This window comes from Podarcis tiliguerta (genome assembly GCF_965153285.1).
Source record: "Podarcis tiliguerta genome assembly, chromosome: 4".
In the NCBI taxonomy this organism is placed as follows: Eukaryota; Metazoa; Chordata; class Lepidosauria; order Squamata; family Lacertidae; genus Podarcis; species Podarcis tiliguerta.
The window spans coordinates 54,822,863-54,848,293 of NC_139537.1; the positions used below are offsets into that span (position 1 = coordinate 54,822,863).

At 42.7% G+C, this 25,431-nt stretch overlaps 1 protein-coding gene across 4 annotated transcripts; it reads right to left on the reverse strand.

Annotated features, from left to right (window-relative positions):
• Window positions 1-1,747: 1,747 nt before the first annotated feature.
• DNMT3L (DNA methyltransferase 3 like) lies at window positions 1,748-24,273 on the reverse strand. 4 transcript variants are annotated; one of them, XM_083437376.1, is made up of 13 exons: window positions 23,919-24,273; window positions 22,806-22,898; window positions 20,862-20,942; window positions 19,866-19,910; window positions 19,043-19,122; window positions 18,549-18,661; window positions 17,061-17,232; window positions 14,543-14,627; window positions 12,138-12,226; window positions 10,335-10,410; window positions 8,707-8,837; window positions 8,057-8,142; window positions 1,748-2,526 (listed from the first exon to the last, which is right to left on the reverse strand). In XM_083437376.1, the coding sequence occupies exons 1-13, from the start codon at window positions 23,971-23,973 to the stop codon at window positions 2,382-2,384; spliced, it is 1,251 nt and encodes a 416-aa protein (XP_083293502.1). In that variant the 5' UTR covers window positions 23,974-24,273; the 3' UTR covers window positions 1,748-2,381. The 4 variants fall into 4 exon arrangements, with proteins under 4 accessions (XP_083293502.1, XP_083293503.1, XP_083293504.1 ...); XM_083437377.1 differs by lacking the exon at window positions 19,866-19,910; XM_083437378.1 differs by lacking the exon at window positions 8,057-8,142 and having other exon boundaries at window positions 2,364-2,526.
• Between the last annotated feature and the right edge of the window lie 1,158 nt (window positions 24,274-25,431).

The following is a 25,431-nucleotide window of genomic DNA, read 5'->3' on the forward strand; positions in this document are numbered from 1 at the left end:
GGATAATTGTACAAAAGGATGGGAGGGGTATCACTGAGGCAGTGGGAAAACAAGATTCCATAATTGTCTTCATTCCAGTTGCATTTCCTAATTCTATACATATCAATATGAATGACTAAATGATAACATGAAGAGATTTTTGGCATTTGGATTTGAGTGGGATGATGTCTCTTGAGTTCCTTTTAACTTGACTAAGGTATCTGTGAATGAGTTTTTTTAACAGTGTAGATCTCCTGAGACATACTTGGTCAGAGTCTTGAACTTGTTAATATCTCAGTTTCCTGGTAAAGTTGCCCTAGGCCTTCCCTTTGTCTGGGATAGCATTCAATAAAATACTTAAAAACCTGTGAAAATGACTCACCAACCCTGAAACCTTTGTTCAGAGCCCTGGAATGTACAGAATAGATTTATAATCTAGAATCTAGGCAGATTTCAGCAGGAGAATTGAGTTGAATTTTATCCTACAAAGGAAATTTCACAATTTAAAAACCCAACAACCTGCATGAGTGCATGTGTATCCATCATTTTACACATTAAAGAGTTTAAATAACTTTTTGAAAAGTTTTGAAATTGCTCCAAACATAGACAGACAGTGCTGGTCAGATTTCTGCCCCCTGCTCCATGCTACAAAAATCTGCACAGTGTCTTACTGTGGTGGCACATTAAAACCCTGAACACATTATTCTGGTATGAAGATGTTGTTGATCAGCTTGGTCCTCCAGGAAATTAAAATTCTGGTAAACAGAAACCTTTATAGAAACATACATTTTTTTAATTACCTCTCTGTTTTGATATACACATTTTCAACCCAGCACTGTGCTTTGGAATATAATTATTAATTCAAATAACTGACACTTCAGCTGTAGTATACATTAACATTTATGGTGGCTCCAGTGTGCCCCTAGCACAGGTGTTTGAGCTAAACACACACTACATTAACCACAATCCATAGGTCTCTTTTAGCTCCTTGAGAAATTTCTCCATTTCCCGTGTTTCTCCTCAAATCAGCTTCCATCTGATTTGGAAAGATAAGCTGTGGTTACCGGTAAGTTGAGGTGTGTACATTTGGGACAGCTGTTGCACATGTGCAGATGACAGCTGCATTGAATAGGAGTGCAAGGGGGGAGCTGAATGCGCAGGGAAACAAATCAGGCAATACACATTGGGTGAAGACATCCCTGCCTTCTCTCTGCTGTGTACAGGAACATAAAACTCAGTGGACAGAAATGTTGGGTATAAACAACTTTGCAGGACTCCAGTCAGTAGAGGGCAGGTTTGAGACGAGCAGATCATCAGGGAAAATACACTGTTGTGGTTTTCCACTTAACACCTAACCTCTACCCCTTCCTCCATCATCCTCCTTTTCTCATCCTCCTGCATGAGACAGCCATGAAACCTCCTCTCTCCTTGCGAATATGAAGTAACCGTTTTTTCAGTACCAATGAGATTCCTCTGTAATTTATTTTACTCTTTTAAGCAATGCTAGTGATGCGTGAACAAGATAGACAATGGGTGGTGGGTTAGCTCCAGCTTCCAAGCTATTTTTACTTTGTAAGCCGACCAATTTTATTTTTAAAACCTATTAGCTTTGCTGTATTTTAAGCCACTAGGGGTTCATTGGGGTTCAGACATAAAAAAGATCAAGACTGTCATGTGATATGAATTTCAGATAAAGAACTTTATAAATTGTTTCCTTAAATGGGGGCGAACAAATCAAATTTAACATTGCATTTCTCTTATGACAAAATAACATTTATTTGTTTTAAAAGTACCCTTCGGAAAGCATAAGCAAGTACAATATACTCAAAAGCAAGTAATTTTTAAGATTCTCTTAACACTGCAAATTTTATTTTTTCATTCTCCTGATGGAACATTTTGCAGCCATTAATTGTGATAATTCCTCACCATTCATGAATTTCTAGCATTTAAATATTATTTAAATATGCACAGCATAAATATGTACACTATATTATTGTATTACGTTTTTTGTTTTTGTATCCTGCCTTGCGAGCCCTTGTTAGGGCAGAAAGGCAGTTTATAAAGTTTTTAAATTATGAATAAATAGCATAACAATTAGAGCTTGTGTACATGTATGATGCAAACCCAGGTAAAATAAAATAAAGAATCCTGCAGAAGGCAGTTGGAATAGGAATTGCATCAACAATCCAAAAATATTTTTTCAGGATGATGGCCAACTGATTAGAAGAAAAACAGCTTGGCTGGCTCCTCTGCATCGAAAACAGCTTGGTATGAATAAATCAGTAGATGAGATTTCTCTGCATTGAGATAAAAATCTTTCTTGTTAATATCAAAGCAGTATTAAAGGGACAGCTGATTATGGCAACCCTGCTTATAGGCTGACCTACAGTACAAAGAATGTCTTATGGAAATGTCCTAAAATATTCCTTCAAGGGCACAAAAAAGTCCTTAATCAGAGTGGCTGGACGCTGAGAGAAGATTCTGGTTTCAAGGATGTTCTTTGCCAACAGAGACAAATCCACGTACAAGGCAGATGCAGAATATTTGCTGGAGAATGAAAAACAACACCCCACAATATTCATGTAAAAATGTTAAAAGACGTGACTTCTTTCTTTCCCTTAACAGGAAATAAACAACTTGTCATTATATTTACATTTCAGGCCATACAGGAAATTATGCTGCTTCCACACCCTGGTCCCTTTCCCTTTCCCTATATAAAAGGGTCTAACATCTCATTGTGCCCTTATTAGCTGTGCACTGATTAGGGTTGCCACATTGTTTCCTGACAATGCTCCATCTAATTTTAGGCAACTTCTCAAATACAGCCGCAGCTGCACCAGAGCCTCTGCTGCTGAGGAGAGGTTTAGGGGGAAGGAAGGGACACGAAAGTTCAATTGCATGAGCTGCTTTCCTCTTGCACAACTTTGGTTTTCAAAGTTATGGGAAACGTTCTCACAGATTAAAGTCTGATTTGTGAGTTAGAGACTAATCTGTGACAGTGTCTGCTTTTATTTGGGGACTGCCATGCATTCAGAGACAACAGGACTATTGTTCTCTGGGATGTGCCTCCTTGGCTCTTTTCTACTGCACCTGGAGAACGTCAGCAATGTCTAGGCAACACGATGACCATGTACATACGCAACAGACAATCTTTATAGAAATCCTTCAAACCATAACAAGTGCAAGATGAAATCTTTAGTCTCAAAGTATCTAAAAATCTTTAAATGAATTGAGGTATCAGACTTCGTACGATGAAAGACAAGCTGTAAAGCTTTGTATATTCAGCAAATATGATGTCCAACACTGAACAGTGATTCTGGATATTGACTACTGTTTCGTAGAATTCTTTGTCAGCATGGTGGGAGGATATAGAATTGCTTCATAAACCCATCTTATATCGAATGAATGTATGTAAATGAAAATATCAAATGCTGTGGAACAGTGCTCATGTAATAATGTAAAGGCAATTCTATATCCTCCTACCACGCTGACAAAGAATTTTACGAAACAGTAGTCAATATCCGGAAGATTTTATTTTGTGCTTGTTATGGTTTGAAGGAATTCTATAAAGATTGTCTATTGCGTATGTACATAGTCATCGTGTTGCCTAGACATTGCTGATGTTCTCTTTGCAACACAGGGGTTGGTTTGGTTACTTATTGCTGCACCTGGAGAACAGCAATCTATTGAGGAGCCAGATGGTTGTTGTTTTTTGCCAGCTACTCCACCCTTGAAGAACAAGAGTCAGAGCTGTAGCTGTTTCTAGGAAGAACCATATTTATTTGGAGGCTGTTAGGGGGCAGTGGGTCACTCAGTGGGGTGGCTCCTAAAGGCAGGAGACCAAAAGGGAAAGTTCTCATTTGGTTTTCTCCTATGGGTTGTGATGAGGGCAAGGCCACTTCCATCAGGCAATTGTTTGTGGGTGGGCTTGCTCCTACGTGAGAGACTGGAGTGGGTAGGGTATGTTGAGTGTGAGTTTACCCAGCTTTTATATGAAAGGTGGCATTGTATGTAGCTCCATCTGTGGTAAGAACAGGAATGCAGCTCATGAATGTAGATTTTGTTATTGTTTTGATTTATTTAATGTTGCATTTTTCTTTTGCCGTGATGGTCCGCTCACCACTTTGGGCTCCAAAGCAGTACATAAATAACACAGAATGTAACATAACACAATGTGTTTCTTTGCTTTTAACGTGTCCTACGACTCTGTTATTTTTGCTGCAGCAGACCAGGGATCATACTTCTGGGATTAAATTAGAAAAAAACCCATCCCCATTTGGGGATCCCTTCAACTGCATCAGATAATATCTTCAGGTCTCACTGAAGTTAATCTACAGGATTGTATTAATTCTTCTCTCATATATTATAATGTTCACCAGAATAGAATAGTTGTAAGGATAAAGGTACCCCTGACCGTTAGGTCCAGTCGTGACCGACTTTGGGGTTGTGGCACTCATTTCGCTTTACTGGCCAAGGGAGCCGGCGTACAGCTTCCAGGTCATGTGGCCAGCATGACTAAGCCACTTCTGGCGGAAATGCCATTTAGCTTCCCGCCGGAGTGGTACCTATTTATCTACTTGCACTTTGACGTGCTTTCAAACTGCTAGGTTGGCAGGAGCAGGGACCGAGCAACGAGAGCTCGCCCTGTCACTGGGATTCAACCTTCTGATTGGCAAGCCCTAGGCTCAGCGGTTTAGACCACAGCGCCACCTGCGTCCCCAGAATAGTTGTATGAGTAGCTAATTAAACCCACATGCCAGAAGCCAAAGCTAATACATGATTCTTCAGTTTCAAATTAGGGATGGGGGAAGAATTTGATTTAGTTCACATTTAAAGGTGAAGCTAACAAATGTTGAACTTTCTGAAACAATGTTGAGAACCAAAAAAGAGCCATCCTTTGTCATTTGCACATATTCAGATTTTGTGATGCAGTTCTTCAACCAATGGTTACAAAAATGCATTGGTAAAAGTGTGTATAAAAATGATTATATTAGTGAAAATAACATGTAAAATGCACTATATTTGAAGAAACTGCTTGCAAAAATACGTATATGAGCCAAAACTGCACTACAAACGTGCTTATTTGGAGAAATTCACACTAAAATGTGGAAGAATTTTCATGAGGATTTTAAAAATGAGTAAGCTGCAGGAAAGTAGAGAACTGAATTTAAGGTGGGGGGGGGGGGACATGGAAATTGAGAGAACCGAAACTGGCAGAACTTTCCATCCCTAGATACCTAGATAAAAGAGTATGCAGTTCATTTGATTTGACATGATTTAGTTTAGGTCTAGTTCCTGCATGAATACACACCACTTGACAGCTGCATGTATAAACAAGTTAGCTGTGAAATGGCATATTTCACACTATCTAAAAACACAACTTTTCAATGGAATCAGTTCATCAAGAGTATTCAGATATCAAGTGATGTACATGCATGTATGAACCATGGACTTGTTGAACTAGCCATGGGGGAGAATATTGCAGAGATAAGTAGCTTGTGAAATGAGGAACAGCGAATGATTCCTTTCACAAGAGCCTGTTCTCAGATGCCAGCATTGACCACAGTCTGCAAACAGCTTAATAATCTTATTCATGCTTTGTTAGCAATTTTGTAGCTCAAATGTTCTAGAAGTGTCATTAACACAAACTGATCCATCTCTGCAATACCCCTGAAATATATGTCACTATGTGGTTCCTTCGAAAGAGAGCTGTGCACTTCAAATTGATGAGCTCTCTGGACCCAATGCTACTGTCACTGTGATACCTTTAATATTAGCCCAGCATAGAGAAATTTAGCAGCCAAATCTTTACCTGGCATAAATAGTAACCTGGCCAATATTCTGAGGGCCAAAGAGGTAGGGCCAGAGGCAAAGGAGAAAGGACCAAAGGGGAAGGCAAAAACAAAAAACCCCCACCTACTTTATTAATTTGTACCCCTTTATTCAATAGCACCTTACTCAATCTGTGCCATTATTACCGGTACTTCCCATCCTTTCCCCCATTCCAGTATTATCCCTTTTCTCCATTGCATTTTATTTAGTTCATCCCACTGTACAATTTGGGTCTCTTTCTGGCCTGTAAGGAATGGAAATGTCACTTTTTTATATCACATGGCCCAAGTTACTCAATATGATAATATTGGTTGTTGTTTTGTTTTGTTTTAAAAAAGCTTCCTTAAACTAGCACCTTTTATTGTTGAAGTAAAGGTAGCTCTGGGGCCTCTGAGCCCTGCACCAGTTTCTTGCAAATAATGATGCCCCACCAGTCCTTTGCCACCGAAGGTGTTATTTACTGCATACAGTCCCTTTGGGAGAAAATAGCAGCGGAGGGAGGGAGGCATTTTTGGCAGGAAACCAGCATGAAGCCCCAGTTGGGTTTGGGAGCACATTCCCAATCTGATACGGGGTATCAGATCTGCTGCTATGTTGTCAGAGTGCATGTTTGCCTCCTTTTGTGTTCTGTTGTACATCTGTCTGTGAAGTCTCCAAAAGAAAGAGGGCGTTAAAAGAAAGAAGTCTCCAAAAGAGAGACAACTCCTCTTAGCTTGGGAGCGTGTAACTATATTAAACTGAGAGAAGTGAAAAAATAGCGCCAAGCAGATGAACACTTCTGTGTCATCCTAAGCCATTCTACCAGTACAGATTTGGGGTAGAAAAAATGAGATAACCTCTTAAGTATGGAGAACAATTAGAAAACCAATACTGTAATGAGGAAGATGTAAATCTTGCCTTGTTTTAGGTGTTCTATTTTTATTTGGTTTTACTAGATAAATGCTTGTATTATTTATATATTTATAGTGACGCAAAGGAAGTATTGTTCCAAAACACGTCAGGCCTCAAATGTATTTTCCTTCAAGCAACTTGAGTTTCTTCCTCTTTTTTCGCTGCCTTCTAGTTTCAACAGGCCTTGAGACCCACACAAACTGAGACAGGACAGTGAACAAGTTACAACGATTTCCAGAGGAGCAGCATTAGTCTTTTGAGTCTTGTGGCATCTTAAAAGGCTGTAAAAAGTGAGGTCAGAGGGAAATGCAGAAAAGTGGCAAATGTAATTATGTAAGCCAATTAACACATATAATGTGCTAAAAACTAATTGTCTTCATTTGGGTTTGGGTTCAATCCACAAGTGAAATCCTGATGTATTTTAATTCAGTGGTTTCACATTGCAGTCTCCTTTCATCCAAGCTTATTTACAGCTTTTGAATATTGCATTTCTGATTACTGTATCAACAATAACAACTTGATAATATTAGTAAAGGTAAAGGGACCCCTGACCATTAGGTCCAGTCGTGGCTGACTCTGGGGTTGCAGCGCTCATCTCGCTTTATTGGCCAAGGGAGCCGGCGTACAGCTTCCGGGTCATGTGGCAAGCATGACTAAGCCACTTCTGGCGAACCAGAGCAGCGCACGGAAATGCCGTTTACCTTCCTGCCGGAGCGGTACCTATTTATCTACTTGCACTTTGATGTGTTAGGTTGGCAGGAGCTGGGACCGAACAACGGGAGCTCACCCCGTCGTGGGGATTCGAACCGCTGACCTCATGATCGGCAAGTCCTAGGCTCTGTGGTTTAACCCACAGTGCCACCCACATCCCTTGATGATATTAGCAAGTTATCTAAAGAGCTGTCACATGGAAGATGGATCAAAGTTGATTTCTGCTGCTCCAGTGGGTAGGACCCAAACCAATGGATTCAAGTTAGAAAAAAGGAGATTTCAATTAAACATTAGGAATAACTCTCTTGATGGTTAGAGTTTTTGGCAGTGGAATGGATTCCCTCAGAAGGCAGTAGAATGTCTTTCACTGGAGGTTTTCAAGCAGAATTTGGATGGCCATCTGTCATAGATGCTTTAGTTGTGGTTCCTGTACTTCAGTGTTTGGACTAGATGACCCTCAGGGCCTCTTCCAATTTTGCAGTCCTCTGATTCTATTGTAAAAGTGAGTTGGAAGCCATAGGAACATTGAAAAGCCTAAGGATTTTCAGATGTAGAAAAGAAAATCTTAAATGCTCTGCAGCTGGTTTGGCTTTAACACAAGCACACACACAGAAACTTCTGGGATATCTGAGAAGGCAGTTACCTGTTAACAGATGGGATATTACTCCATATGTGTACTGCATTCTGGATGGTGTCATCATGCTGCTTATATCTGAGCACAGCTTCCATCTTTAAAAGGACCAAAACCATACATATGTCTCAAGAGCTAGAACTAAATCTCTCATTTGATGCCAATAGAATATAATACAGAATTCAAAATCTGGGAGCCAATACAGATTGAACAATACTGAAGTAAGATGCTCCAAGAGATATAGAAATGCAACAAATAATTACCTAAATAAAATAAAACTGTTGTTTCAAGCTGTGAATTGAGCCACTGAAAATCTGTATTAAATTACAGTGGTACATCTAGATACTAACAGGATCCGTTCCGGAGCCCTGTTTGCATCTAGAGGTAACCGTAACTAGCGATGGCACGTCTGGGCATGCATGCGTTGCTTTTCACAACTTCTGTGCATGCGTGTGACGTCATTTTGAGCATCTGCGCATGCGCAAGCGGCGAAACCCGGAAGTAACGCACTCCGTTACTTTTGGGTTGCCACGGAGCGCAACTCGGACGCGCTCAACTCGAAGCATATTCAACCTGAGGTATGACTGTAATGTCTGCAAGTGAGTGGTGAAGCAAACTATCTCTTCATTCACCTCTTGAAGGCATTTTGCTTTGCTACTCACCTGAAAGAATCGAGAAGCTGTACCTCGGTCTTCTTCCTCCAGCACAAGGTTATCCACAAACATCCAGAAAAACATCCTTTCCGGGGGTGTCACATACTGAAGAATACGAAAATATTGGTAAAAATACCAGGCTTTAAAGGGAAGGGAGAAGAGAAAACAGGCTATAAAAAGATGGTCTCTGAAAATGCTTTTCTAAGGTGCTCCAGCCCACCCGCTTCCTTTTTAAAGAAAAGAATGACTGAAAGGGGGAAGAGAGCCACCTCTGGGCACCAGGGAAAGCCTCTGGAGGCAAATGGGTGCTTATGAGTGCCAAACTGGCCACTCCTGAAGAGATTAGATGTTATAAAGACATGGAAATATAACAGCAGGAGTCTGAGGCTGCACAGGTCTCATGTTTAGAGATAGATTGCAAGGTGGGGTAGGTAGCAGGGTATAAAAGCCTGAGGGGTGTGCTTTCCTTTCTCTTAGGCATCCACCCTCCATCCATCCGCTGACAGGGAATGGACACTTTAGTTATACTCTTTAGGTATAAAGAAGGTCTCCAGCCAGGGGCGTATCTAGGTAATATGGTACCAGACCAACATTTGACACCCTCCGTCTAATTTTCACAAGACCAGCTTAAGCCGGCTTTCAGAAGGAAGCAGGAGGCTTTGGTAGGGCCCTAAAGCCCTCCTATATCCTTCCCAAAGCTTGGTAAGTGCTTGCCCAGCTTTGGGAAGCAGACAGGAAGACTCTAGGACCCTGTCTGAGCCCTCACACCTCCTTTTTTATATACCAGTATATACCAATAGGGCAGAGATCAGTGGGAAACCTACGCTTACTGCAGGTCAGTACAGACTTCCTCTGAACCACTGGCTTGAGGAATCCCCAGCAAAAGAGTTTTGTTGTATAACCTGTGCCTGTCTGTATTTGGGCTGCTAGGGAATCTGAATATCTGTCTATAGGAAGTTCTGCGGTTAGTGGCTATATAGCCTCTAGCTGTGGAACAAAATCATGAGGCAAGATTGCAGCTGGAGGGGAAGGCCAGGGAGAAGGCACTGTCAGCTTTTCCTTGTGGTGCTCTGTGGATAAGAGCAAGATGGTAGTAGAGGATGAGGTTACATCACACGCCAAATGGCAGGTACTTTCCATGCCTATCTGATATGCTGTTAATATGGAATGTAGTCAGTGACCGCGATCGTGACTGATGTATGATGCAGCACTGTCACAGCATGCTCTAGCCGTGGCTCTTGGTGTCTCCCGTTTCCTGTATCAGTGCTCCTACAATATATATTGCATCATTTTGCTTTCCACGAGTTACTGGAAGCGCATTGGGATGTTGTTAGCTGACACTGCAGAACCCTAGGCTCATGCTGCCCAACCGCTATCCTGTGCACAATCACCAGGGACTGAGTCAGTATGGCCTACTTTGGAGGAATCATGCTTAAGATTGTGCAGCTTAGCTACAAATATTTATAAGGAAGCAAGATCAGTGAAACTTATTCCCAAGTAAATACTGTATGTTGGAGCTGCAGTATTTAACCTGTTTTGGAGAAGAGTGGAGAGAGAAATTGTCCGTCTCTTGGAACTGACCAGAATCAGAGAGACACAATAAGAGCTACGGTTTCATGCATGTTTGCTTTTCTTACCAGAGGGCTGTTGATAAGAGTTTCCAATGGGTGGCGTAGACCCAAATATAAAATCAAATGGGCCCCATTCTTCTATCTAATAAACAAAACAAAACAATCACAGTAGTTTGGATGCAGGATCCCATCTTTCATCTGTTAATTTCACATGGGTTCTCGTTCTCCTCCTCCTTTCAGAAATGCACCAGTTTGCTTTATAGACATTCTGATGGGCATGTTTTGGATCTGGATTACTACCACTTCCTAGCCACAGAACCAACCTCACCTTACCAACTAGTTTACCTTTAACCACATTGCTACTAACTATTCGGATTAGTCCAAGCTTGGCCTCTTCTGACAAATGACAAAACTATTAAATTGCCAGTGGTGTTACGCAGGGTGACTATGACGTGCTCCACTAAGTATTAGAAATACTAAATTTAATTTCTGAACCTATTTATGTTTATATACTGCCCTTCAATAAAAGCTCTCGGGGCAGTTCAAAAGATAAATGATCCTATCATGCAGAATACCCACAGAATGTTAAGTAGAAAATATAAATAAAAAATAGACAGTTTTCCCTCCATCTATAACAGATGTTGAGAATCTACAGCCCTCCAGATGTTGCTGTCCAACTCCCATCAGCCCCAACTGCATACTCAATTGTCAGGGATGGTGACAGCAGAAATATAACAACATATGGAGGGCCACAGGTTAACCATCGCAATGTAATCAAAACCCATGGCTTCTTGTTCCTTCTCCAGAATTTCTGGTAGGCTGTTTTTTATCCAAAACAAACAAAAGAACCAGTTTTACACACTGATTAAGCAGCAGTGTTTGAACAAAGAAGTTGATGTTAATAAACTTAAATAAACCTATTCTTGAAGAAATTCCTTACAGTGCTATTTGATGCTTAACCCTTTGGCAGCTCCTCAGACTGTTTAATTTTATTTAACCTACACAATGTGTGATAAGCTGAATTCATGCATCAAGGATGCTGTATATATTTTTTTTAAAAGACCACTGAAGAAGCCTAACAAGCTGAAGCATGTTTGGCATTGCAGTTATCCAGAAAATCTGAATGATGAACATAATATACTGGTATTTTAGCTATCTAAAGCGCTGCTCTAAATAAACGTAAGTATAACTCATGCACTGTAAAGAGGGTTTCTTTGTATCCAGATTATTGCATAGTTCTTTATCCATTGCAGAAATATTACTGTGGCATATGTTCTGTTTATAGATTTGTGCATCTTAGTTATTGTATTAGAGAGTTTTCCAGATTTTTGCTTATTTTCATCTTTTTTACTACCAATTTCAACTTCATTTTTATGTAATAACATGTTTTTATCACAAAAAAGGAGGCCAGAGAGGAGCAGGCAGCAGCAGTGCAGTGGCGTGGCAGCATGTGCGGTGTGTGGTGTGGGCGGGAGGACAAAACCACAGGGTTATGGGTGTGGCTGAAGACATGGAGGGGTCTATGGCCATGGCAAAGGGGTGCAGTAGTGAATAGCGAACTCCATGGACCTGGATCTGCTGCCTGGGGTAACTGCCTCCCTGTGCTGGCCCTGTCTTATTCTTTCTTCAGTTATTACCAGCATCAAACAGTTATGACTAGTTTTCAAATTGTCCAGTGTTAAAGGGGCAAGACTGTCCTTTCCTTGACTTCAACATAATAAACAATGAAAGAATTTGTAATTCTTTGACTGGAAGCGAATCTGATTTTATCCCAGTAAGATACAGTTAATATATTAGGAGCAGAAAGAACATACCCATCTAACAAAATTAGAAATATGAGCAGTACAAAGTTCAGTGACATTTACTTACATGTATTCGTGTCACGTCGGTGACATCATCCAAATACTTCAGTGTCCCCTTGCCCTTGCTTTCCCCCAGAAACCCCAAACTTTTCAGCTCTGGAGAATAGAAATGAGGACCTAAATGAATATCAATATTAATGCGACACCTTTGTGTTTTACTGATGAGGTGCCCTAAAGGAGACACAGGAGTTTTGCAGACAATGCTTCATAAGTGCTTTACTGTGTGCTGGATGGAAGTTATTCAAAATGGCAGTGGCACTTTTGCAGTGGCCCCTCAGTGTTGGACTTTGGAACCTAAATGTAGACCCTGGCATGCCTTTTGCTGGGCTAGAATTCCCATCACCTTTGATTATTGGCTATGCCACAACATCTGGAGAGCTACAGGCTTCTCACTCCTAATGTAGGCTTTTCATTCAATCTCCTTGGGTGGGGGCGGGGAGAATAGGTTTTCCTGGGTGCTGACTTGAGCTTCCTTCTCATCTTTCCTTCTTCTCTGTATCTTTCCTGCTGTGGCTGCCTTCTCTTCTCTCCACACTCTTCTCTTCCCAATGTCTCCTAGACTAGACTATGGAGATTCCCTCTGCCATTTCCCTGGATTTAAAGAAGAGTGGGAGATGTTCTGAATTAAAGAAATTCCTCTCCTATTTTTAAGAGAGAGCAGATTGCTGGCAGGCTTGTTCTGGGAAGGGGTTAAAATTACTGCAGTTCCCACTACTCTTTTTAAAATGTGCATGTTTCTTTAGAGCCAAGAATTTCTAGGAATGGGGGAGATCACTTGCAAATGTGCTCTCACTATCCCACCATTTCTTTCTTCGGTGCATTATATTTTATTTTGCACGATGGGAGACTAAAAACAACAACGTAGTGCAGACTGACAGGTGTCTACTCAAAATAGAACCTCACTCAACTCAGTTGCACTTGCTCGCTACTCAGCTAATTGTGTGAATTGTGCAATCAACAGTGGCTAGAAACATAAGGAGCTGCCCTATACCAAAGTAGACCACTAGGCCATCTAACGCAATATTAACTCTGAGTAACAGTAGCTCTCCAAGGTTTCAGACAGGAGCCTTTCCCAGGGATTGAACCTGGCATCTTCTGCAGGTACATCATGTGCTCTACCACCACTGAGGCTCTGACACCCTTCCTCAGTTTGTTCCCCTTCCTAGGACAACATTGCAGGAATCTCTATTTTGGCTCCAAATATAAAAATAAGCTAAAATAGATGGAAGAAATGTGAACTGGCAAACCATTATTGAAAAGTAGTGGGGCAAGGGAAGTTGCGGGATTTCTGATGGTTTTCAAACCAGGTACAACTTTTTAATCCACATTACGATTAAACCCCATTAGGTTTCTCAATAGGGCTTTGCCAGTCCATACTAGAAGGTTTGTGATGCAATTGCCTTTTCAGTGGAAAAAGAACAACCACAAATTAGGTCTCAAAAAGAGTGGGTGTGGGAAGACAGGAAACAGTGGAATGCAGTGATTTCGCAGCAGCAGCTAGTGAGTAAATGAAGGATGACAATTCTTGATTAATTGCTTAGTATGGAATGCACCCAAGGAAGTCAGGAAGGATTAAGATAAAGATCACCCAAACTGGCTGTTTCTCTTCCACTTGGCAAGGGGCACCCATTTTTCTCCAATTTGTAAGCAGTGCTTTAATTTCATGGTTTTTGTTTTGTAATCCTTACTTATAAGTGAAGGTTGGTAAACATGTTAAAAAGTTTTTCACAATCTTCTATAATAAATGGGACTGGTTTCAATGGAGGAGCTAAAGCACATGCTTCATTATCTCCCACTGAAACGGAGAGACTTTTAAGCTATCCAAGTATAGTTGGATTGAGGCTGTTTTTGGACAGAAATTGCCATGTTATATTTTGAATATAAGCAAAGACCACTTTAAAAAGCAACATTCAGAAAGCAATGACTTTTTTTTAGCACCCCATCTTTAGATAAGCTCCCAATCATCCTAACAACTATGCCAAGCCACAGATATCAGAAGCCCCTTTCAAAGAACTCTTGCTCAATCAGCTGATGATCTTCAGTAGCCCCATTAAAAGGGTTGGGCAAAACAGCATTTTGAGAGATGCTTCTGAATAAATATTCACCAGCCCCTGACAAAGCTCTACCTTGAGCTATGCTTTGTTAAATCTTCAGAAGTTTCGTTTAACCAGCTCCTTCAATTTAGCTTCTGGAGATCCAACAAGGTGCTGCTAGCAGTGTTTTGAATGGGACTTCTGCAGTCCCTTGTGTGGGGCGAAAACTGGTCACTGTGACATCAGATGACTGACAGGTAGGAAGTTTCCCCTACCTGTGAAATTCGGGGAGATACTAATCTGGGGGCTAGAAAGGTTTCCCACCTCTGATAAAGGGGAAGGGTAAACATGTTACAAACCTAATTTCTCAGTTACGTACCTTGTGTAATATTGTCAAAAAGGGAGAGCACACGGACTGGTTTTTTATCCCTTGTCTGCAAAGGCTGATATATCCACAGATGGTTCTAACACAATTGATAAAAAGATACATGTTTGCATAAGGTGCTTTTGTTGTTGTTGTTGTCAAAACTTGTCAAACAAGTAGTATGTGATTTTAGTTATTACATGTATTAACATGAATACTTTTTATTAACTGGATATCAACAGGCTCTGACAGCACTCTATAGATCAATGCATCTATTAATTTTATTTAAACTGTATTAAATTATTTATATCCCACCTTCCTAGGAAATATATAAATGCTACTCTGATCATATCGAAGCCTTTTGATAATGGAATGATGTGCTGTTGTTAGCACATTCACAAATACAAGGGTTCTACTACATCGATATCAAGTTGCAACAGGGATGCAGGTGCTATTTAAGTCACAGGTAGCTGCAGCATCAGGGCTAAGAAATGCAAAACAACATTAACAATGCAATGCAGAAACAATCACCATACGATTTCCACAGCTTAAATAATGTTGACTACTCGGTACCTGCATTTGGGGCCAGTAGCAGTTAAATCCCTGCAAAATAATAAGCTATTGAGGTTCTCCTAACATATATGAGCTTGAGATTCATGGATCCATCCTAATGGCAAATGCCCACCATGCCTTCCTTGGTGATACAGAAGAACATGAGAAGAGCCCTTTTGGATCAGGCCAAAGACCCGTCCAGTCCAGCTTCCTATTCTCAGAGAGACCAAGCAGGTGCCTATGGGAAGCCTGAGCAAGACCTGAGTAGAACGCACTCTCCCAACTTGCAGTTCCCAGCAACTGGCCTTCGGAGGCATACGGTGGAGAAAGAACTTAGCCATATTCTCCAAGAATGTGTCTAACAAAAGGCAAATGTGGCACCACTACCCATTGCTAGATCCCTTGGGAGAAGCTCTTTGGAGGGTATTAGAAATCTATCATTGGGAAGAGACCACATTGCTGATGAGTGGAAAACATGTATCAACTGCTTTGCCCTTCAGGCAAAGGATAAATGCTCTCTTCTTAAGCAAGGACTCTCCCCCCCAACCTCTGCCACACACTTCCTTAGAAAGCTGCCTTACAGCAGGCCAAATGGCTTCTCTGTTCAATTCACTACTGGCCACTCACAGTGGCAGTGGCTTTCCTGATTCTTCTTCCTTCCTTTGACTTTCTTTTCTCTAGGATGGTGTTAAAGGCTTATGAGAAGGGCCACAGGTCAGGGCCCCAAAGCACATGCATCATATGGCAAATGTTTGATGTTCAAACCTCGTCATCTTCAGATAGGTCTGGGAAGGGCTCCTGGTGGCTGCCAGTCCGTGTTGGCAATACCAAGTCAGAAGAGCTGAGCTGCCCTGCTGCTTCTTACTTGGACAGGCTGAAGCCTCAAGGGGGGTGGCGTGGGACTTGTGGTTGGACTTGCAGGAACCCCACCAGTCAATCTGGTACTCCTTCTGGTTCGACTGCACAGCTCCAGCCTCACTGGCACCCCAGCCCAGGCCTCTCCAGGTAAGCTGCAGTGATGCTGGTGTTGGGAGGGTGGCTCTGCCTCTCCATATGCACCACTACTAGTGAAAAGGAAAGCAGAGATTGGGGCTGCTTGGCATAAACCTCCAATTAACAGGGTCCTCTCTCCCTGCCCCCCTTAAAAATGTCATTTTAGTAAATGACCATGCAGTGTTTCAGGTCAGCTGAAATAGTTTTGCTGCCACCTGCTGGAAACGGAGCATCTAGTTTAAGTTACTGTATTTTTCGCTCTATAAGACACACCAAACCATAAGACACACCTAGTTTTGGGAGGAGGAAAACAAGAAAAAAAAATTCTGAATTCCAGAAGCCAGGACAGCAAGCAGGATTGCAGCTCAGCGATCCCGCTTGCTGTCCTGGCTTATAGGATAGCCGCGCACAGCCACTCCCAGGCAGCGGCATGAATTCTCCCCCTGCCCGGGAGAGGCTGCGCAGGAGAGGCTAAGGCTCCCCCAAGAGCCACACTCCCTTTAAAGAGTGCGTGGAGTGTGTGTGCGGCTCTTGGGGGCCCCAACAGCCGCACACATGCTCCACGCGGCTTTTTAAAGGGAGTGCTGAGCAGAGCCTCCCACCTGCATTCGCTCCATAAGACGCACACACATTTCCCCTTACTTTTTAGAAGGGGAAAAGTGTGTCTTAAAGAGCGAAAAATACGGCAGTTCTTTTTCAGCCAATTTTGCCAAGGTGTAGTGGTGGCAGAAGTGGTGGTAGGTGGGGCACAGTGGGGGGGGGGGCAGGAGGCAGCATTTCCCATTTCACCTCAGATGGCTTCCCCTGACCCCCAGCCAGCATGGGCAATGGTCAGTGACTCTAAGACTGGTAGTGCAACAGCATCTGGTGGTCCCAGCATAGGTTGCCCACTTCTGCTGCTGAAAAGTGACCCAGTTAATACAAGGATCTGCAGCCCTTTGACTTGTTCCTGTATACATCTGTAAAAGGCAACGGAACTTTCCCTTACAGACTCTTGATCGTAGAAGCGCTTCAGTTCTGCACGCCATCTTCTCTTCCTCTTGAGTAGACCATATGCTCGCTGTGGTGCACACAGGAAACATATCCAGGGAGACTTCTTTTTTATCTCGTCTGAGAATCCTGAACACACGAGGCTGTCCATGCATTCTTCACAAAAACACCTGCATTGTTGAAACAGACAGCGAAAGATGATTTGAAGGCATTTTTACATTTCAAATATTTGTCATACATCCAAAAAATTCGCTGCTGTTTCATACAGGGACTTGTTCTTGCTGGAGTTTCAAAAATTATCCAAATGGGGGAGAGGCATCTAAATAGGAGCGCTGCATGTTTTTTGATGTGGGGAGAGCTCACACATTTCACTACAAGGAAAAACATGTGAGCATCTATGTTAGATTTTATACCAGCAATGCAAAAGCAGAAGTATGGGTGACTTGCACTTCCTTTCCTCCCACTTATTCATAATTTCTGAGTGAGCCCTGGCTAAGGACCTGATTTACACAAAACTGACTTAGATTAAAAGGATATGGAAGTCTGAAGCTGAGGGTTGGTGCACAGGTAACTGGGCAACTGGACACTCAAATGAGTTGCTCTATGATACTCTTATCTCCACTCTGTATCCCTGCATCACAATGATTCACATCCTAGAATAGAGCAGTTGTGCCCCACAGAACACCTCATTCCTTTGCAGCACCACAGGGGCCCAATCCAAGCACCAGAGGCGGATTTAAGGGAGTGTAACTGGTTCGATCACGCTGGGACGCAGGTGGCGCTGTGGGTTAAACCACAGAGCCTAGGACTTGCCGATCAGAAGGTCGGCGGTTTGAATCCCTGCGACGGAGTGAGCTCCCGTTGCTCGGTCCCAGCTCCTGCCAACCTAGCAGTTCGAAAGCACATCAAAGTGCAAGTAGATAAATAGGTACTGCTCTGGCAGGAAGGTAAACGGCATTTCCGTGCGCTGCTCTGGTTCACCAGAAGCGGCTTAGTCATGCTGGCCACATGACACGGAAGCTGTACGCCGGCTTCCTCGGCCAATAAAGCGAGATGAGCGCTGCAACCCCAGAGTCGGCCATGACTGGACCTAATGGTCAGGGGTCCCTTTACCTTTACCTTTAACTGGTTCGATCACACTGGACACAGAGCCTGGGGGTGTTGCAGGGGGCTCCACAACTATGAAAGCGAGAGGCACAACTGAACTACAGACTTTGGCTTGTAAGGCTGTGCCCCCAACCCCACTTCCCTGGAAGTATGTGTGATCAAATTCAAAAGGACATACTTTTGAGTAGGCATGGCTAGAACTTCTGAGGCAGAAGATATTGCAGATATGCTCCACCAAGTGTAAGGGGAGTAGTCTGTTAGAGAGGTAAATATGCACATTCTATCTGAATATGGAAGCCAGGTTTTACGGCAACAGCATTTGAATCCCATATCCAAAGGCACTGCTATAAACTTGAATGTGGTTTGGGAGGTCACTTACCTGTTACAGGTTGGATCATCACACATTATGAGAGATTTGCTCCAGCAGCATATGGCACAATCAGTCTTGTACCCATCATTGTCACACAGGAAAAATCTCTCCAAAAGATGTTCCTTTTAAAACAGCAGCAGCAGAAAACTGTAGTTAGTTAATAATGAGATTTAGCATTTCAGCTGTTCCAAGCTCAGTACTTCTTAAAACAACCCTTTAAAGATGGCGACCATCATTATTCCCCTAGAACAGATGATGGATCTGAGGCGGGGGGAAACATCTTAATTAAGTCCACCAAGGGAGTTTGTGGCTAAAGTGAGAGTTGAACTGGAGACTGCCAGCATCTTTTGGACAGATGCAATTTTTTTGCTTTAGAATTTGGTGGACAATCTAACACTGGCTTTTCCAGCAATTCCTCTTTTCCCCTTTATTTTTTAAAGAAAAGTTGCCCAGCCTGTTAGATAAAGGAAGTGTAGCATGTCTGACCCAAATCAGCTACTCACTGTGCATGGAGCACACATTCCTCCTTGAAACAAAGGGTGCTGAGTGCGAATCTCAAGGCTTCCACAGCATATGCAGATTTCTACCAAACACAAAAGATACACATCTTACACTGTTTTTGGCATCAATTCCCAGAGCTTACTGTATTTCTTAAAATAAAATACGTTGCTCAAATAATACACAATACATGGTTAAGAATACATAAAACACATAAGGAATGATTAAAATTATATTTTCCACTAAAATTAGAAATATAATTGCTGATTTGCACTGATAATGCAAGAGGAAAAAAGCTGACCTTGTATAAAAAGACATAAACAAACAAACAATAAGTAAACATTTCAAGAATGGTATCCCTACACACAAAGAAAGCTGCTTTTCCTCGCCTATAAAAGAATATGTTTCTTAGGAGGACCATGCCTGTTCTCTTCTCATTTTCTCATTCAGTTGTTTAGGGTTGTTTTTTTTTAAGGATAATCAAGCATTTATATATACAAGGTGTCCATACGCCCAATTGATACAGGGCTAAAAAGGCCTAGTATCGTTTATGCAATCTGAATTTCTTCTCAGTTCTACAATCTGGGATTGGGATGACTTGTGAAGCAGTATATGAAAGAGACACAGTTTCTATCCCAATAAATGTGGATTTAAATAATCCATACATACTACGTTTTTATCATGTAAGCCTGATTAATTGGGTAGTACCTTGTCACTCAACCAAAGGGGTTTATACTGATTAATCTCACTGGCTGACTAAACACTGAAGTCCTCCTAATAGCTATCTGTAGTAAAGACAGTTATAGCAGTAACAATTGAAACAAGTACCTTCAATATTCCTCTCCTTGAAGTTGACTTCATATGCAATGTTTTCTACGGAGGAAAAAAATCAGGGCACTTTTCGGAAGTGAGGTTTGCTTGCATTGCTAAATGTACAATCTAATCTGACTAGAATGTGCACTGGATTGCTCTTCCATGCCAACATTCATCACGTGTGGCACAGACAGCATCAGAAAGAGCCAAAACTTTGTTTTTGTATCAGGCATGAAAGTCGTCTCTAAGATTACAATAAAAATAAGCTCAGCACCAGAGAGGGATGTGAATTATACTTGCTTTAAAACAGTGTGATCCTATACAGTTTATTAAGATGTAAGCAGCAAATTCAATGTCATTGCTCCCATGTAAATGGGTATAAGTTTCAGGATCACCAGTGGAGGCTGTTCCATTATGGCAGGTGCAGCACTGGCCCACCAACCTCTGTCTGCCACCAGCTGGCTCTGCCCTGCCTGTCCAGGAGGTGGAACTGGCTGCCAGCTTCCTCCTCCTTAGTATTGCTCCACCTTGAACTCCTCAGCAGGAAGAAGGATGGGACAAAACTCTGCCTGTAATTGGCTATGGCTCCATCCACTGTTGGTCTCCCTACCTCCTGTCCTGTTATTATCAATGGGCACAAGGTACCACTGAGACTCAGAGAACAATTCTACTTAATAAAAATTAGCTAATGTATCTTCTTTTTCTACACAATTCTTTATATACATTGCCCCTTTCTCTTTATTATTCTGAAGTATTTTGAAACTCTCCTTCTACGTATCTTTTGCTAATTAAAAAGGCTTTTGGTTTCATTCAAAGGAAGAACAGAGCTAGATGAGATAAACCGCCCTACAATCCCTTCTTCAACATTAGATGGTTTAACTTGTTTTTGTACCGCAAATTGGAAACAAACAGGTAGGTAAAGGGTTCATTCCCGCAGCAGATACAATCTATACTGGGGCACACAAATCTTCAGCTAGCATTGCTTTTAGTGCCTCTTGAAAACAAGATTACCTCTTCTTGGTTTGGGAGTGTTTGATTCCTCCATGGAACTTATAGAAATTACACCAGAACTATACTTCTCCAGTGATACAGCTAGATGTGTGGGGAGAGACAGAGAGACAGAATGAGGTACACGATGGCTATTTTTGAATGTGGCAAAACTGCAACAATATGTCTCAGCAAAAGCATTTATTGTAAATTGCTTTGGGTTGCATTAGCAAAACAGTGACTAATAAACTTAATACATAATGATGATGATGATAAATACCTGCATGTGTATGTTTGCATATAAACACAAACACTGTATTTAGAGACAGATACCCTGAGGCCCTCTGGATGTTGTTGGACTCCAACTTCCACCACCCCCAGCCAGCATGGCTAATGGTTAGCTGCCTGGGCAGGCCGGGTCTTCCTGTTATATACCTGCTGGGATTGACAAGGCATCTGACCCTTGTCTGAATCTCATAGCTCTCCTGATGAGTGCTTTGGTCTGCCCACCAGATACAGTGGTGCCTCGCAAGACGAAAAGAATCCGTTCCGGGAGTCTTTTCGTCTTGCGTTTTTTTCGTCTTGCGAAGCAAGCCATTGACGGAGTAGCGCTATTAGCGCTATTGGCTAAAAAAGGGCTAAAAACGGCTTTTTTAGGGGGGGGGATTAGCGGTTTTGCTGCTAAAATGCTTTTAGCAGCTTAGCGATTCAGAATAAGGGGTTTTGGAGCAAAAAAAAATTTCGATTTTTTTCGTCATTTTTCGTCTTGCGAAGCAAGCCCATAGGGAAATTCATCCTGCGAAGCACCTCTGCAGACGGAAAACCCTTTCGTCTTGCGGGTTTTCCGTCTTGCGAGGCATTCGTCTTGCGGGGCACCACTGTACTAGGCACTCTACTATTCAAATTAGGCCCCAGTGTTTTTGTTACAATCCTCTTCTCAATTAAGTAATCAATTTTAATCTAGAATTTAAATTCTCAAAACTTTCTTATTTGTTAATTCGAGCAAGTAAACTACTGTTCTCACTTCATTACAAACAGTATTTCTACCTGCAACACACTTGAGCAAACCTGCTCCTCTTCCTTTCACAGATATTTTGTTGCCATTTGCAACTGTAGCTGCCTCTGATTAGTTATCATTTAACTCTTGGGGGAATTAATTAGCATTACATGTCATGTGCATTGGGGGAAATAATTAGCATCACATGTCAAGTTGCCAAACCAATTAACCAACTAGAAGGATTACTGTTAATAGCACCAGTTTTCCTATAACCTGATATTGCTGGATAGTTTTGATGAACTGAAAAAACACTTTTAGTTTGCTTTCTGTTGTCACCCTGGAACTTTTCTTTATTAGTGTCACTTTGTTTTGTACGATTCCTTGCAAATGAAGGGAAACAACTTTTCTGGACCGGACTTTGGACATGGCTGCTCTTAGCAGTGTATGCATCAAAATAAATAAGAGTGTACCCAGGGTATAAATGGGGAATGTCTTGCTGGAGATCTCTGACTACCGAATTTAGCTGTCAAAATCAGGGCAGTGAATATTGGCAAGACTTCCTTGCAATGAAGAAGTGGTGGCAGTAGATGGGTGGGGAAATTATACATAAAAAGACATTATAAGGTCTATGCAATACTAGCTGCAAGGGTAAGGGACAACTTTGCTAGTGAAACGTCCTGTTGAAAGGATCTAGTATGGTGCTATCATTTGAAAATAACAATCTACAAGAAGCTAAAATATTTTAAAAGAATCTTTAAAAAAAAATAAAGTTCAAGGAATGCCACAAGAAAAGGAGTCATCACAGCCAAGTTTGGACTCTGGAAGTACTGCACTAAGGTACCAAAACAGAGGGACACAAGTCAAATCTTCTTTCTGGAGTTGTTCTTCACAGCACCAAGTTTTGTTACAGATCTGTAACCTGTTTCTGTGGTCATAACTTTTAAATTCTTATTGAACTGTAATTTCATTACTTGTGCTTGGCCTTAGGGTTCTTGAAGGAGACATTTCTTCCTCAGAACTGATGGAAATGATATCAGGGAAACTTCCTTCATTAGATGATGGAGCTGAGAGAAAGAGAGAGAGACACAGAGAGAGAGACATCAGAGCAATATGGGAACTGTGACCTTTCTGACTTACCCAGCTCATGATGACTGCTCCAGCAAAGTTGAATGGGCTGGGAAACAGTGCAGCTTGAAACATTTCAGACATACAGTGGTACCTCGGGTTAAGTACTTAATTCGTTCCGGAGGTCTGTACTTAACCTGAAACTGTTCTTAACCTGAAGCACCATTTTAGCTAATAGGGCCTCCTACTGCCGCCGGAGCACAATTTCTGTTCTTATCCTGAAGCAAAGTTCTTAACCTGAAGCACTATTTCTGGGTTAGCAGAGTATGTAACCTGAAGCGTATGTAACCCGAGGTACCACTGTATGTGCTTGAAGGACTGGAGCTATATATAAAAAAATGTTATTTATGTTTTAAATAGTAGGTTAAAATGTGGAGGTTATACAAGGCGCACTCTTTATTGAGCATTCATTCTGATTCATACTCAAGGAGGTTATGCGTCTTCCCAACTGGGTAGCTGTTGGTGCCAGGCACAGGTGTGTGGCAGCTGCTTCCAACCCGGTGCATCCCTTGTCCCTGCTGCCACACTGCCCTAGTTTCAGTGGGCACCATCACAGCTGGTAGGCAGTGGAGTGGTGGTGCACCATCTTATATCCTATGGCTGGCATCTGGTCAATTCCCACAGATTTCAGTGGGAACTAAGTGCAAATTAAGGTACACATCATACATTCACACACCTCCCCAATAATAATCCTGGGAACAGTAGTATACTTACAGTGCTACAGTTCCCAGCACCCTTTACAAACTACAGTTCTCATTATTATTATTATTTGGGTGTGGTGTGTGCTCTAAACGTTTTGTAAACACATGGTGTGTAGGAAGCCTTTGTCTGGATCTAACTCCATGGGTTCGTGTGGTTTCCTTATGGTGACCAGGCCATCGGTTTCATCGCTCTCATCAGCTTTATGGGCTCCTGCAAAGGAGTGGATCTGGGTCTACTCCAAGAGATATTCCACTCACCTGCCTCCGAGAGGCTGCCCATTTCCCCGGAGTCACTGTCCAGCACCACGGCCATCCCTGCAGCAGACGGCGACCTCGCCAGGAGCGTTTGGGGCGTGTCCGGGTCGTCGGGCCGACGGAGAATGAAGACCTTGGATGGAAGAGCCGAAGGGAAGCCCACAAGGAGATCCCTGAATCATCTGGTGCAGAGGAAAACCCCACAGCGTTTTACTACGGGAGCAGTAATGTGGATTGTTGTTACATATGTATAAAAGAAATCGTGGATTTCCCATCAACTGGCATAGGAGCCAGCTGCAGAGAACCTAGGTCTCTTGCCCCCGCCTAAAATATTTGACGTCCCCCCAAATGATGGGCATTGCCATTCAAATCGTGCGCGTGTGCCAAGTCATGTGATCAATTAGGTGGGGCGGGGCTTACCTGCCCCCCCCCCATATTTTATTCAAGTTGGGACCCCTGTCCAGAACGCAGGAGCCACATGGAGAAGGAGCCGCGCGAGCCTTCCGGATAATTTGCTCGCGCCAACGCTCCGCTCCCTTTCGTACTCCGGATCAATGCGGCAATCCAATGCATAGCTATAGACTTCTGAGTCCCATAGAACTCCGTGGGACTGATGTTGGATGAGAAGACGCTGAAGACGGGGCTGTCGGTTGACCTCCAAAATAAACACATAAATGGAAGGTCACCATTTAAAGCAGAGAGCAACATCAGTCCTAGCCAGCCAGGTCAGGGATGCTGCAGTGCAACAACTCCGGCATGTTCTTAGCACAACAACCGTCTCTTTTCTACCACGTGTTTCCAGAGACAAACTAACTTTTGGGTTCAATACTGACGATCTCATTCAGGAGCGGGGTCCTCGAGGCTTTTGCGGGGCCACGCCTCCCCTCCACCAGCGGGGCTGGTGAGAGCTGGCCCTCGACAGCACCCTGGAAGGCCACGGGGTCGCGCCCCCCCCGAAGTGATGCACACTGTTCTGAGCCTTTCACACGTGTCAGAGCACAGTTTCTTTCGCACCTCCCCCGGTAGCGCTGTCCGATTCCCCGAGGGGAAAGGCACGGCCGATTTGCACCCAAGTGGTCGGACAGCCTGCCGTGAGCCCCGCTTGGGATGCACTTGGTACCCAGTGAAGTCGATGGCGAATCTCTCGCCGTCCGTTCAGAAGTATGCAGATCAGATGGCACCTTCTTCGGGCGCTTCACCTGCCTCTGAATATAGGTTGTTTCAGTTGGCGTTCCTCGGCTTCAATTACGGACCGCGAACCTTGGACAAATAAGATTAGGTCCATAAGGGACGGTCCATTCCATTTCACCAGAACCCAGAGGATCACTCAAGGCAGGTATCTGGCAACCCCTTTTCTGTAGCGAAATCCACGGCTGCAAAAATAGAAGAGGAAGGGTGACGTTCGCATGCCCCCTAGTGTCGCAGTGCGGAAGCACACGCCCTAATAAAGCTAAAGGCGTTTGTGACTATTGTTGTTGTTGTTGTTGTTTAGTCGTTCAGTCGTGTCCGACTCTTC